The 15,146-nt window shown below is 33.7% G+C and overlaps 1 protein-coding gene across 1 annotated transcript in view; it reads left to right on the top strand.

The window, feature by feature from the left end:
• The first annotated feature begins 1,163 nt into the window (after nucleotides 1-1,163).
• Nucleotides 1,164-15,146, top strand: part of LOC145673536 (uncharacterized) — a 69,025-nt gene continuing 55,042 nt past the window's right edge. The window contains exons 1-3 of the mRNA XM_081743334.1: nucleotides 1,164-1,239; nucleotides 1,324-1,337; nucleotides 12,706-13,233. Of these exons, the coding sequence (XP_081599460.1) occupies nucleotides 12,782-13,233 (452 nt within the window). The 5' untranslated portion in view covers nucleotides 1,164-1,239; nucleotides 1,324-1,337; nucleotides 12,706-12,781. The remainder of the gene's footprint in view (nucleotides 1,240-1,323; nucleotides 1,338-12,705; nucleotides 13,234-15,146) is intronic.

Here is a 15,146-nt window from a genome sequence, read left to right as displayed (position 1 = left end):
AAATTTTTAAAGGAGTGCACAAATGTACCTATGTCTTATGATAGGAAATAGACCCCTATACATAACCATATAAGGTAATAGAACCTCATCCAAGAGGATAAATTGGGCCAAAAGAACAAACACGTGGTACAACGTATTGCTTACGTTTATATTTTGGCAATTTTGTACCCCTAGAAGGGAACGAGGTGAACCACCCAAATTTATTATAATACATTTTAGGGTCCAGTACTATAATACCAAATATATAAAATGAGCAATTTCCAAAATTTAAGGGGTGGGCCAAAGTACCCCTCCCGGGGTGCACAAATATACCCATATCTTATGAAAGGTAATGGACCCCTATACATGACCATATAACTATATAGGATAATAACACCTCATCAAAGGGGATAAAATCGACCAAAAACCAAACACGTGGTACTACGTATTGCTTACGTTTATATTTTGGCAATTTTGTACCCCTAGAAGGGAACGAGGTGGACCACCCAAATTTATCATAATACATATTAGGGTCCTGTACTATTATACCCAATGTTGAAATTGGTCAATTTCCAAAATTTAAGGGGTGGGCCATGGTACCCCTCCCAAATTTTTCAAGGGGTGCATAAATATACCCATGTCTTATGAAAGGGAATGGACCCCTGTATACGCCCATATAACCATATAGGGTAATAACACCTCATCAAAGGGGATAAATTAGGTCAAAAACCCCCGAAATTTGAATTTTTGGCAATTTTTTACCCATGAAAGGGAACGACATAGACACCCAATACTGATAGAGGTACATACTATGGTCCTAGGCTACCATACCAAATTTTTAGATTTGGCAATTTCCAAAATTTAAGGGTGGTGGTCCTATGTACCCCTGCCAAAATTTAGGGGGTGGGCCATGGTACCCCTGCCAAAATTTAGAGGGGGTGGTCCTAGGTACCCCTAGGTCATTGACCCCGGGCCAAGGTCATTGACCTTTGACCTATGATGTCACAAAGGTCGGGGTCAAAGTCCAAATTTGCCTCAAGTGGGGCGATTACTACTATATATATATATATATATATAGCTGCAAAAAATTATTTTGGGCTACAAATAGTTCAAATCCGCTACTTTTCGAGCACAATCTCGCTACTTTTGAATCTTGAGATCTGGCAACACTGACTGGGTATGAGTGACTCTACTGCTAGCCTTTTCAGCTATTCTAAAGGGAACTGGCTTTTTTGTAGAATCAAAAAAATATAGCAATTTCATTAATTTTATTCCGCCTTCATGAGTAAATAGGGGTTAAGTTTAGATTTGCAGCTCCGTTTTTTATAAAAATTAGTAAAATTTACAGGACAAATGAGGTAAGAAATGATGATTTGGAGTTCTTATGTGATGTTTAGGTGTAGTGATGGGCAGTGGGAATATTCCCGGTGGGAAGGAATTAAAAAAATGGGAATATTCCCGGGTTTTTTCGCTGGCCTATAAATTCCCGGGAAGAAATTTATTTCCATTTCTGTAGTTTATCTTCCAAATTATAAGAACAATATGACTAACTACTTTATTTTAATATATTATGATTTAATTCTAGGTTTTAAAGAATTTGGAGGTTAAAAAATTTGAAATTCTTTGACTGTGCTTTATATAACTAATAATATTTTTTTTGTTCCATTTTCATTTGCACTAAATAGTAAGGTAATTGTTTAGAATTGGGGGGGCCAAAACTAGCAAAAAAGTAGGATGATTTATGGAAAAAAATGAGTTGATAGTGATGTTCAAGTAGTCAAGAAAGTATCGAAGACATTTTTTTTAGGGCGTAGGGGATTTATACAAAATGGAAATATAAGTGAAAGTTATTTATGTGAGAAAAGAAAGTGAATTGTTGGTAACGAAGATAGAAAACAACCTGCCATGCGGGGCTCAACGCCACCTTCATTCGCTAACGCTCGCTCTGCAATGCTGTCTGAATTTAATGTTGGTATCGTAATTTAACGTATGAAACCAAAAAACAAAATTGTCGGAATAGAATATCGCAAAAAAAAAAGTAGGTGCAAATGTGGCCTGCAATGCTAAAGAACATCAAAATTAGCAAAGTGCTAATTTACAAATGATGAAAAGGAGCCATTTTGTAAAGTACTTTAGAATTATGTAGAAATAGAGATGAAGTACTATTAATAAACCCTGAACCATCATTAGTAATAGACGTCGGTCTGTCTTCTCATTCTGATTCGAATTTCTGAAGAAGTACTCGGACTTATTTTACATGTGAAATAACGTATGGAATTTCGAGAAATAGGTAGAATGAAAGGTCGTGTATGGCAACGTTACGTGCTAAAATATAAAGATAAGTATCTTGCAAATTTTGTGAACATAAATATGTATGCGCAAATGTTGATAAATTGATGAGACATGTATCTTCTAGCATTTACCCTCTCTAATAAGTTTATAACATTTACAAATTTAACCCTTTTCGGATTTCAGCTTTTTGGACTATTTTTTAGACTTTTAGTCAAGCAGCTACTGCATCATCACTATTTATCGTAGGATCATGGTTCATACCTCATTTTTCTTCAGAATAGAGCTGGCTTTCAAATGGTACCACTTGCATGCTCATACCATATACCAGGAGCGGGAAAAATGATGTCAAATGGAAAATTTCTGAGGGAAATTATTTTTCTCGCACTTTGGCACCCCCTGGAGCGACCCTGTGTGAACGTAGCCATCTAAAAAAACATTCTGATAAATAGTACTTGGTGTTCTGAATATGTGTGCCAAATTTCAAGTTTCTATCTTGAATAGTAAGGGCGGGAAAAAATTTCATCAAGAATTCCCACAATGCCCCAAATTACCACAAAACACTTTGATCTCAGGGAAAAAATTTCCTGAGACGTCTCGAATTACCCTAGGGTAATGTTTCGCCCGTCATTCTCTTCAGAATAGAACTGCCTTTCAGGCGGTACCATTTACATGTCTCCATCATGTATCTAAGGCGGGAAATTCCCGAAAAAAGGTTTTTTTTGGTTTAAATATCCCTTTTTTCAACTTTTAGCCCCTCTGGACCCTCCTATTTTAACGCATAAATCTGAAAAAAATCTGTTAAATACTACTCGGTTGTGCACAATTTCAATCTTCTAGGTGCAAAAATAAGCCTGCCATAAAATATATATACCGACATTGCCCCATATTCCCCTATACAGAAGTACATTTTGATAAAAATTCCCTGACACATCCCTAATTACCCTAGGGTCATATTTCGCACATCATTCTCTTCAGAATAAAACTGGCTTTCAGAAGGTATGACTCACGCGTCTCCATCATGTATATAAGGGGGGAAAATCCCGAAGAAAGGGATTTTTTGTCTAAATATGCCGTTTTTCAACTTTTAGCCCCTCTGGACCCCCTTGTTTAAACGCAGAGATCTGAAAAAATGTGATAAATACTACTAGGTGGACTGAATGTTTGTGCACAATTTCAATCTTCTAGGTACAAAAGTAAGCCCGCCAAAAATATATATATACCGACAATGTACCATATTCCCTATACAGAGGGATTTTTTTTAAAATTCCCTGAGACATCCCTAATTACCCTAGGGTCATGTTTCGCACATCATTCTCTTCAGAATAAAATTGCTTTCAGACTGTATGACTCACGTGTCTCCATCGTGTATATAAGGTGGGAAAATCCCGAAATAAATCATTTTGGGGGTAAAAATATCCCTTTTTTCAACCCTTTGACCCTCTGGTTCCCCCCTTGTTTTAACTCACAAATCTGGAAAAAAAAATCTGGTAAATACTACTCGGTGGACTGAATGTTTGTGCAAAATTTCAAATTCTAGTAAATATACATTTATGCGTACTTTCTAAATATAATAAAGTAATATGGTACCGTTCAGAATATATATTTTAAAGAATCCTCTGTGGACAACAGTAGTGATATGCTGTGATATGAAAACTAATTCAACTTTGAAATCATAAGATAGTAATAGAATGCAATTTTCTTTCTGATTGAACATAAATTCCCATTTTGGGAATATTCCCAAAAAATATATTCCCGGGAATTTACCCATCACTATTTAGGTGTGTAAGTTTGACAGTAGAGTTCGGTTTAACACGAGAAAGGATATGTAGAACTGGGTACTATTTGCATGACACGAAGGGTTTTGATGATTCAGCAGCATGACAGTCGTATAGGATGGCGAGTTGGTGCACTGAATGATATTTCCACGTTGAGCTTTACAGAATTATGTAAGAAGAATGAAGATAATGTATTAAAGTTTTATGAGAACAGAATACCGAGTTACAGTGATAATTGAAGTTTCTGTGAGAACCGATTTTAGTCACTGTTCTAGTCTAACTAAAGTCTTATCGGATAATCTAACCTAAGCCAAAATAAAGAAACCAAACCTAAAGTAGCTTAATCTAACCTAACTATATTTAATGTTTTAACATCTTTTTTTCTTAGGTCTGAAACTGAAGGGGCAACTCTAAACTTAAGCCGTAAACAGAGTACTTTCCCTATATCAAATCAATTAGGTCTCGTGAACTAGGGAAGAAGAGTGTAGGACAAAATCCAAGCGGACAAAATCCAAGAGGACAAAATCCAAGCGGACAAAATCCAAGAAGACAAAATCCAAGCTAAATTCTAGTAAGGCGGACAAAATCCAAGCGGATAAAATCCAAGTAACAGTATCATGTGCGTAACTGTTGTATGTGCCTGTGAACACCCTAATTAAATTGTGTGTTTGTTTCTTTCTTCAATTGTCATGCATTCTAAAGTTTTATCTGTAATTCTTCAATTTATTGAAATAACATTTCATTTACTTTTGAAGAACTGAAAATCCAATAAAATGTGAAAGATTGACACAGTAAGAGTGCAGATGCAGATTATTCATAAAATATTCTGGCTACTTCTAGGACATGCCCAGGTGGATCCAATTTAGTGATCAGAAATATTTTGACTGAAAAGAGTATATTCACATAAATAACCAGAAAATAAAAGCACTGACTTGCTAAATCAGAGATAACAAATAACAGCATAGCAGCCCAGTCTTAAAAAGAGTACACTTACGTAATTCTATTCTATTCATTGAGAATTAAAGTAGAAATAAAATTAAAAAGATATAATTTAGATTTTTAAAACAATACTTCTCTACCCTCAAAGTATTTACATCAGTTACACTTTTGAAAATAACCAATAATATATACATTTTCATTTAGTTGGTCTAGACACATTTTCACATTTCGATTTTCTAGATAACACTTTTACATTATTTAATTCACACACATTATTACATTATTAAAAATACACACTTCAATAGCATTCAAACATAATAAATGGTGGATGGCAACGACTAAAAAAATACTCAGCATTCTACCATTACCATATTCACATTTTGATCTTGATAGATACATCTATATTTCACTTATTTAGAATATATAGGCGAAACAGGAGAATACAAAAAGAAAAACTCAGCATTCTACAACTACCGTACATATTTTCATATATTGATCATTTCTGACGAAAATTTGATCAGTATATCAAAATTCTTTGTTTCAAAACACTGTGTATAATACTTTTACATACTTTCATATGGATGTGATAAGTAATTAAAGCTCATCTGCACTCTTACTGTGACAATCTTACATGTTCTATTGGATTTTCAGTTCTTTAAAAGTAAATGAGATGTTATTTCAATAAATTGAAGAATTACAGATAAAACTTTAGAATGCATGACAATTGAAGAAAGAAAAAACATACAATTTAATTAGAGTGTTTACAGGCACATACCACAGCTACGCACATTATATTGTTCCTTGGATTTTATCCACTTGGATTTTGTCCGCCTTGCCAGAATTTAGCTTGGATTTTGTCCTCTTAGATTTTCTCCGCTTGGATTTTGTCCCCTTGGATTTTGTCCTCTTGGATTTTGTCCGCGCCCCAGGGAAGAAAGTCTAGGTGAGAAAGTCCAGAAGTACTATCTAAATAATACAAATTTACAGGACCAACGAGTTGAAGTAAGGGTATTGTAATTGAATTCTGTGTCATTAAATGATGGAATCGTACTGCTTGTAGAAATGAGAAGTACAAAATCCTGTAGAGAAAATATGTACTTACCGGAAGCACACATAAAGGAATATGAATACAATGATGCAAGTACTTAACACTAACATAAGCTAAACTAACCTAATATTAACATAAATAAGCAAAATTCTATCATTAAATAAAACATATCTTCTAAACATCGACAAAACTAGTAATACAAAAGTTATGAAGAAAAAAAATGCAATATATATAATTTTCTATAATTTGTGCATTAAAGTTTATCTTTTTGAAACTATAAAATTATGGAATATGAAGCATTACCTCAAAACGGTTTTAGGCAGTGGATCCCGTAGGATTCTCCAGACCGAACATGTGGGATACCCCAATCTTCCTCTTGACTATGCATTGCACAAAGCTTCCAAGGTAATCCATCAGGTACGGTTAACACTGAGGGCTTGGTGGTCTAGCTATACCTTGTGGAAGTCTAAAATTTTGCAAAAACAAACAAACAAAAAAAAAAAAAAAAGTGAAGATCAGTTCAGAAACAATAAAATGTACCAGGAAATAAGAAAAATATTAAATGCATCACAAAGTACAGTACTTTTTTGTTCGTTTTTTTTTTAAGATAAGATCTAAATCAAAGGAAAAATAATGATGTGTAAGAAGAACAATTGTGAGGGTGTAGATTTACAATAAGGGCACCCATAGAAACAAAATATATGTAGTGATTTTTTCTTTCGAAATCGTCTGCTAATAATTCCGAGAATCGTATTTTATAAAAGAAATTGCATTTCAAGTTGCAGGTTAATTCTAGGAAGGTACAAGCTTTTTGGCTATGGCATTACATCTTTATCGCCGGACATCGAAATGAAAAAAAAAAGTATATTATTTAGTTTCTTACACAAAAAACTAGGTTCTAACATTGACTCACTAGGTAGTGATTATTGTTTGAAGTAAAGTATGGACGTATGGCATAAAAGCTAGAGGCCTAGTGCATAAAACACGAACCAACAATTAATATGCTCATCCCACGATAACTTGTCAATGTAAATACCTAAAATGTTTAGACATGTCGAGTTATTCTCAAAAAGCTTTTCTTTTAGACTAAATGTCAAATGTTGAGTTTTGTTTTCATTAAATAAAAAGCCGTTAGCCTTAAACCAAATGACAATCTGATGCCATGTGTTTTCAGTTATAGTATTAATTATGCTAAGATTAGGACTAGTAATTAGGAAGGTGGTATCGTCAGCATATAGTAACGTAGATCATTTATCACTAGTAAAAATGAAAGTGGCCCAAGTACTGAACCCTGGGGTTCTCCGTACTTTTGGAATACCAGGTTTTTTGATTTTTACAAAGCAAATTTGTGTACGGTTTTCTATGTTAGACTTGAATAATATGAAACTTAAACTCTTGATACCGTAGTGTGCTAATTTTTTTTAAGGGGAATTGTGTGATGAACACAATCAAAGGCCTTGCTTGAATTACAAAATCGTTGTTACCGGGCCTGAATGAAATCGTTGTTTTCAAAGTTTCTAATAAAAATTTTTGCTAACGAATCAATCGCTGCAACAGTAGATCTTCTCTTTACAAAACCAAACTCTGAATCACTAATCACATTATGCTTATCAAGATAACATACCTGTATATGTATCACAGTTTCAAGAATTTTTGAGAAGACTGCCACCAAAGAAATTGTTCGATTTCCGGGCCCATTCTTATAGGCGAGAAACACTCGTGATAATTTTAAAATTTCTGGGAAGATTCCCTGTGTTAGACATTGGTTAATGCAATGGGTAGCGGCTGTTTAATAAAATTAATAAAAATTTTAATTACATTACTCGATAATCCTTAAACATCAATACTGTTTGAAGACTTAAAGTTGTTTACTATGTTGAGAACTACTTGGGGAGATAAATTTCTGAATACAAAATTATGCTGCATAAAATTTACAGATTGTTCCATTAGATTGAGTGTCCTTTGTTTGTCAATATTATTTTGCACCTGACCTTCAGAGTTCACGAAATAATAAAATATTTTGGAGGAGGGTAAGCGTAGTCCCGATTACTCTTAACTATAGTTTTAATTACATTCCAAGCTTCTTTACACTTATTAACAAACGATTCCAGTTTTTGCCGAATTATACTGGTTTCTCGCTTGATTAACAAGTTGCTTATGATTCCTAGCTTTCAGATAGGGTGACCTACTCACTTCAGTTCTCTGTCTCTTCTATATGTTTAAATGTAACATCACCTCTTCATTGAGTATAGTTGAGTGGTATACCAACTGGAATTATTTTCTTTATTAGCCTTTTAAGTAAACTCTGATTAACTGTACAGATTTTTTTTGTGGGTTTAAGATTTCAAAGTACAGAGAGATAAATTCAAGAAGCGTTCAAAAAGTGTATTCGAGGGATTGTAATTCGACAGCAATTGAAAACAATTTTAGTTGCAGAGTGAATTCTTAAACTCACACAAAGCAATTTACGTTAGGTGGCCATTAAAAGCGAGAATGATATTCAACCGATTCATTGTAGGAGCACAGCATAGGACCCACAAGTTAGCACAGGGGTGGGTTCGCAAGAGGCAGGGGCATCAGTGATTAAGGTTGGGCGTGTAAATGAGGGTAGTGCGAAAAACACTTGATGTTGCATAAAATCACATAGGTTAGGGCACATGTAATATTTTCGCATTTCTAAATATAAATTAGTGGTTTCCTACACTGAAAAACCCTCCGGACTTTAATATCCTACAGAATCCTCTTTAATACGTACTCTCTCATTTTAACTGTAAAACCTAATATTTTTTTTTTATAACGCACTATGTATTCTTAATCAGTGCTCCAAAGTTGCAAAAGTTACTCGAAAATTAACTGAATTGATCCGATGTTTAAATTTCGTCTAATACAATTTAGATTCATACGTATTTACTGAACAAGAAAGGTAGCATAAAAACACGTATTTGGGAATAGCAATAAAGGAGGGAAATGAGACAGAAGTAACTGTGAATAGTCATTCAATTTATTTCTACAAACTTATTCATTATAGTTACTTCAGCACATGCCACCATAAAATTACACACATACGTTTAAGTAACCTAACAATTGAATCAAGAAATATAAACAAATGAGCAAGGATATTCATTTTTATATTTGATCGTTTATAATGGGTGTGAAAGTTTTAGCCAACTTATTTGACCAAATTACCATCAAAGAAAAGTTTGATAAACTATTTGATGGAAACCTCAGACGATGTATAATTAGCTTTAGATGCAAAAATAACTTGTAGTGAGCAGCTTGCAAACTATGATGAGTGGTTTTCAGACGTGTGGCTTTCACTATGTGTAGCTAAGTATGCATGTATCTTACAAATTTTTATGCACTTGGTCGATAAAACTCTATGAATAAGTAGAGTATAAGGTTTACGCTGTTTATGTAAAATTTATCCAGGAAATACTGTATTTAGAGACATAACTTTTATGCTCTCCTATTGTTAATCTTAGTGCAAAGTTGTTTAGAAAATATATTCTCAAAACACTATAGCTGATTTTGTGAGAAAGAGCACAATAAACGTAATTTATTTCTGGTTGGATTTCTATTAAAAACTACAACCTCACAGTATTTAACTTCCTACATAATTTCTTTTTGCGAGTTAACCGACTTTACATGATTTTTTTTTTTTTTTTTTTAAGTACTGTTCCTAATCTGCACCGTTTATTTCTCCGCCAATTTTTTGTATTTCAAGAACAATGTTCCGAATGATTATTCCGTATTCTGGATACGGCATACATTTTATCTATCCAGTTGCTTCTTGCGATGTTAATGCTTTATCACAGTAAAATTGAGTTTCCGAGTTTCACTTTCGACTGTTTTTGACAAAATTTTAGCCTTGCCCGATATGTAGCGAGCCAAACCAGCCCTCAGTGTTAACCTTACGGAAGGGATCACTTTCGAAGCTTTATGCATTGCACAGTCAAGGGGAAGGTTGAGGTATCCCACAAGTACGGTTCGTCTAGGGGAACCCTACGCAGTCAACTATGCGTATGGTCCTAAAGTTACTAAATAATTAAACCAGCTTTAATTCTCAATTAAAGTATTTAAGACCGTATTAAAACATTCTACTTTAAAAACAATTTACTTTGGATTATTCAAATCGAGTTAAACATACAACTTTATATTTAGGAAAATGCATACAAGCTAAAATCACTTTTACAATATAGGAACGGATAATAGGAATCATGACAACTGCTAAAGCAAAAGATCACTGCAAACCAATACCTAATAAAAAAAATAAAAATAAAATAAACTTCTTATACTCTCAGTACCCTGTTTGTATATCTTAAAAATACTGATACTTGTAAAGTGATTCTTACAGGGTGTCCTGACGTGGAGTAGAAGAGCAAGGCAATCATGATACAAGAAACAGGAAAAAATTCTGTTATAGAACACACAACTCTATTATATGAAAAAGGGTGTAAATACGCAGATATTATGCTTGAGAATAAACTCCCCAAAGATATAATACTCAGTAGTTTGTTGCTAAATTAACACACACACACACACACATATATATATATATATATATATATATATATATATATATATATATATATATATAACCACTTTTTTACTCGGTAGAGGAATACATGAATTGCTAACTGCATAAAATTTCACACTATAGTAAATAAGTATCGTCACTTCTTTTTAGCATTAGATATGTATGTTAAGATTTCTACGTACACTGCAAGTAATAGTTACTTAGTGTAACTTTATTTTTAATAACAATATCATGCAAAATGTAAGGTGTAGTAATGATGCAGAATGTAAAACATGATTGTTAACCTAGAGTATGTAATTTACATTATTATTTTTTCATTTACTTTTGGGTTTATATATAAATGATATGTACATTTCAGATGCATTGCAATACAGTATTAATGTATGAAAAGAAGACGAACACAAATGTAGTTGCACATCATCTAGTAACTAATTCGGTTTATGTAACCCAGGGAATAATATAAGGTTACTAACTTCGTACAAGTATGAAGTGAGACAAAATAAATTTTGATTTGAAATACGTTTTTATAGGTGTTCACAGTCTCCGTAAGTTCAGCCACTCCGTATGTATACGTGATTAGCACTGAAAGTATTAATACATAGTTCGTGTAATTAACTGTGGAAGTGATGAGTTGAGATGATTTCATTTCAGAGAGTAAAAGTATTACTGAGAGAGCACTGGTTACCCAAGTTGAGACCTATCAAAAAAATCCTCCGGGGGTTTCGTTGCTCCGGGAGGAGACATTCACTGTCGTACAAGAAACTCCTTTGACAGTTTAGAAGGAGATTGTTTGGCAAACTATGATATAAAGTACCGAAAGTCACGTCTGACTCAATAAAATGTTTATAGAAGTATGAGAAAATTATACAATATTGTGTATTTTTAAAGTAAAAAAAAATATTTTCTGGATTCAAGTAAGAAAAATAGCAATTTAAATCCTTAAAAAAAAGCGGCATAATATGAGAAGGCGTTTAATTTTAAAAATTGGTTAAATAGAAAGACAAATCAGTTCTCTCAATCTTTTATTTTTCCTTAATTTAAAAAAAAGAAATATAATTTGTCGTTTCCATATATGCCGATAAAACTGTTCGCAGCTAATATTTTGTGATATTGATTTTGATGTTTTAAATATCGAAAAAAAATCATTATACCGCAAAACAAAAATACCATGAGAGCGGATATCTTTTTATAAAATATTTCAGTCAACTTTAACGTATGTTTCTTTTGGTACGATTGTTCTTTTGTAAATTTAAGGTGCATATGCGCTGGTCTATAAAACATTAAGTAGGTATAATCACGATTACTCCTTTATATAAGAACTCTCTAAATGCTGTATGGTTAGCCTGTGCTCCTTCTACACGAGAGATTGGTTCATTTCCAATATTAACCAGTATGTCCTTGTTTCATATAACATTGGTACTAAAATAGACGCTGAACATCAATACAACCAAAACATGCTACAAGAAAATCCAATGACAATTAATACTACAAAAGCAAGACCATCAAATTAAAATACGCAGCAACGACTACAGAATAAATTTAACTAAAAATTGCTACCGCTATATGTATTTAGGTAAAGACGAAAGACTGGGAGGAACGAGTAAATCTTTTTTATAAATATTACACTGCGCCTTGAAAATGTTATACTTTTTTAAGTGGAAAATTGGTATAATATTACTTTTTACATTTTATTTATGAAATTAAAATATTTAATATAGCAGAGGAAATCTTAGTTTTGGCGCTTTCTCTCCTTATGCAACACTGGTCGTACGTTGTGAACTTGTAACTTGATTCAAGAACAAAAGAGCAAGACTCGTACTTTGCTAAATGCCCTTAGGTTTATCAAAAAGGCAATATTGTAATATATTGCATGCGTGTGTTTACAGTACGAGTATTTCGATAGTTCGGTATGGTTCTGTATTTTCGGTATTTAGTTATATCAGTATTTTAGTATCGCAAGTAGCAAAAATTCGATATTTAATATACTAGTTTCAATATTTTTTACATTCCTTGTCAAATGCCAATCCATTTCACCCACTAACTCAATTTCACAAGAAGTTGCACTTACCATTTTCTTCCCCCGGTCAGCTTATAAATTTAGAAAAAACGAATTATATTTTTCTTATTGCTTTCAGGTTTGTTTGTTTCTCTTGAGTATGAAATGCTGAAGGTTCCAAATCTCCAAGGTAAACATTTTTTTGTGTTAGCAAAATGGCTTTACATTATTTCGATCCTGCTTGTAATAAAGTTGAAATGAAGGCAGAAAACGTTCCTGTTAAAGTTGAAATAATAACAGAAATCGAATCATCTGAAGAATGTAATTATAAACTATGTAGTATTAACACTAATGATTATAAAGATCCTCTAACAAATTGTTCGAATTCTAAGAAACGAGAATGTGTGACTGAGGAAGAGTATATCGAATCAGAAAGTAATGAGGGTGAGACAATATCAGATTGGAAACTAACTTCGAAAGCAATATGTTTGGTCAAGCGTTTATCAATAGTTGATGTAAGTTCCAAACGTTTTCACAGTAATATCAAGCCAATATCCATCGATCATACACACAATACGGAAGAGTCTGCCACCATTGGAGGTAAAAAGGATAACGAAAAGGACGTTCAAGAAAATAATCCCCAACTAGGTAATGCTCAGACCCTCAGGTACGTATAAGCTCTGTTATTTTTTCAAAAATACCTTGTATAAATATTTTTTTCAACAACTGCAATAATAGTTTAAATGTTAGTTCTTCGTTTACCTTAAACTGAATTATTGGAATTACAAATATTTGAACACATATGGGAACATAGCCTAATGCGTAGCCTTGAAGTAAGTTATCAAACGTAACGTTAATTTGCTTCAAACCACCTCCTTGCTCCAAATCTTGAGTGCTTTTGAGTAATGTCAAGAGCGATTCTTGTTATAAACAGGTGCTTGCACATAAAACAATCACTCATCATTAATTTAAACAAGATATTAACAGCTGTCAAGCCCAAAGATTACTTAATAAAAGTATTCTGAAATACCAAGTGCAATAGGAAGTATTTATTTATTACCATATGATGGCTGGTCTCATTGTATGACTTTGCACCGCTATTAGTAGCAATCTCCGGGTGTAGATGAAATTCCGGCTGAGCTAATTTTAGCTGGAGGCGAAAAATTGTGGAACAAGATACACAAACTCATTCTCCTTATCTGGAACAAGGAAGAATTGCCACAAGAGTGGAAAGAATCAATCATTGTTCCAATTCACAAGAAAGGCGACAAAACTGACTGTAATAATTATCGAGGCATTTCTCTTCTGTCAACATCCTATAAAATCCTTTCAAATATTCTGTTAGCAAGATTGACCCCATACGCAGATGAAATTATTGGAGATTATCAGTGCGGATTTAGACGAAATCGATCAACTATCGACCAAATATTTACCATTCGCCAAATACTCGAAAAGAAGTGGGAATACAATACCCCGGTACATCAACTATTTATTGATTTTAGAAAGGCTTACGACTCGGTTAGGAGAGAAACATTATACAACGTTCTTACAGAACTTGGAATACCGAGAAAGCTAATTAGATTAATTAAGATATGTTTAAGTGAATCCCAAAGTAAAGTCCGGGTAGGAAAATTTTTGTCCACGAGCTTCCACGTCCAAAATGGCCTGAAACAAGGAGATGCGTTGTCGCCATTATTATTTAACTTTGTGCTGGAATACGCCATAAGGAAAATCAAAGATAGCAACCAGGGCCTAGAGTTGAACGGCATTCACCAGGTTATGGCATATGCTGATGATGTAAATTTAATAGGGGATGATAGGAGAACAGTAGAAATAAATGCAGAGATCTTATTAAACGCTTGCAGGGACATGGGTTTGGAAGTAAATGCAGAGAAAACTAAATACATGGAAGTGCGTCGGGACCGTAATACGGCAAATTGTGGAGGCGTTAAAATATTAAATAATGCTTTTGATAAAGTGGATAGTTTCAAATATTTAGGATCAATATAAACAGACGAAAATCATATTCACGAAGAAATTAAATGTCGACTAAAAGCAGGGAATTCGTGTTACTATTCGGTTCAAAATCTCTTGTCGTCGCGAATTCTGTCGAGGAATTTGAAGCTTAAAATATATAAAACGATAATCATGCCTGTTGTTCTGTATGGGTGTGAAACATGGTCGCTTACTCTGAGGGAAGAACATAGACTGAAAGTATTTGAGAACAGGATCCTGAGAAGAATATTCGGACCCAAGAGGAACGAGAATGGGGAATGGCGGAAGCTTCATAACGAGGAACTACATAGTTTATACGGTTTACCCAACATTGTTCGGGTCGTCAAGTCTAGGAGGCTTAGGTGGGCAGGTCATGTAGCTAGAATGGAAGAAAGTAGAAACGCTTTCAAAGTCTTGACTGGAAGACCCATAGGAAAACGACCATTAGGAAGACCTAGGCGCAGATGGGAGGACAATATTAAGATGGATCTCGCAGAGATAGGAATACAAAGTAGAAACTGGATGCAATTAGCTAAGGATAGAAGTCAGTGGAGAGCTTTTGTGAACGCGGCACTGAACCTCCGG

This window comes from Thermobia domestica, chromosome 16 (genome assembly GCF_964235325.1).
Source record: "Thermobia domestica chromosome 16, izTheDome1.hap1.1, whole genome shotgun sequence".
Taxonomy (NCBI): Eukaryota; Metazoa; Arthropoda; class Insecta; order Zygentoma; family Lepismatidae; genus Thermobia; species Thermobia domestica.
The sequence above is the reverse complement of the archived record's forward strand: the minus strand, read 5'-3'. Positions and strand labels throughout refer to the sequence as shown.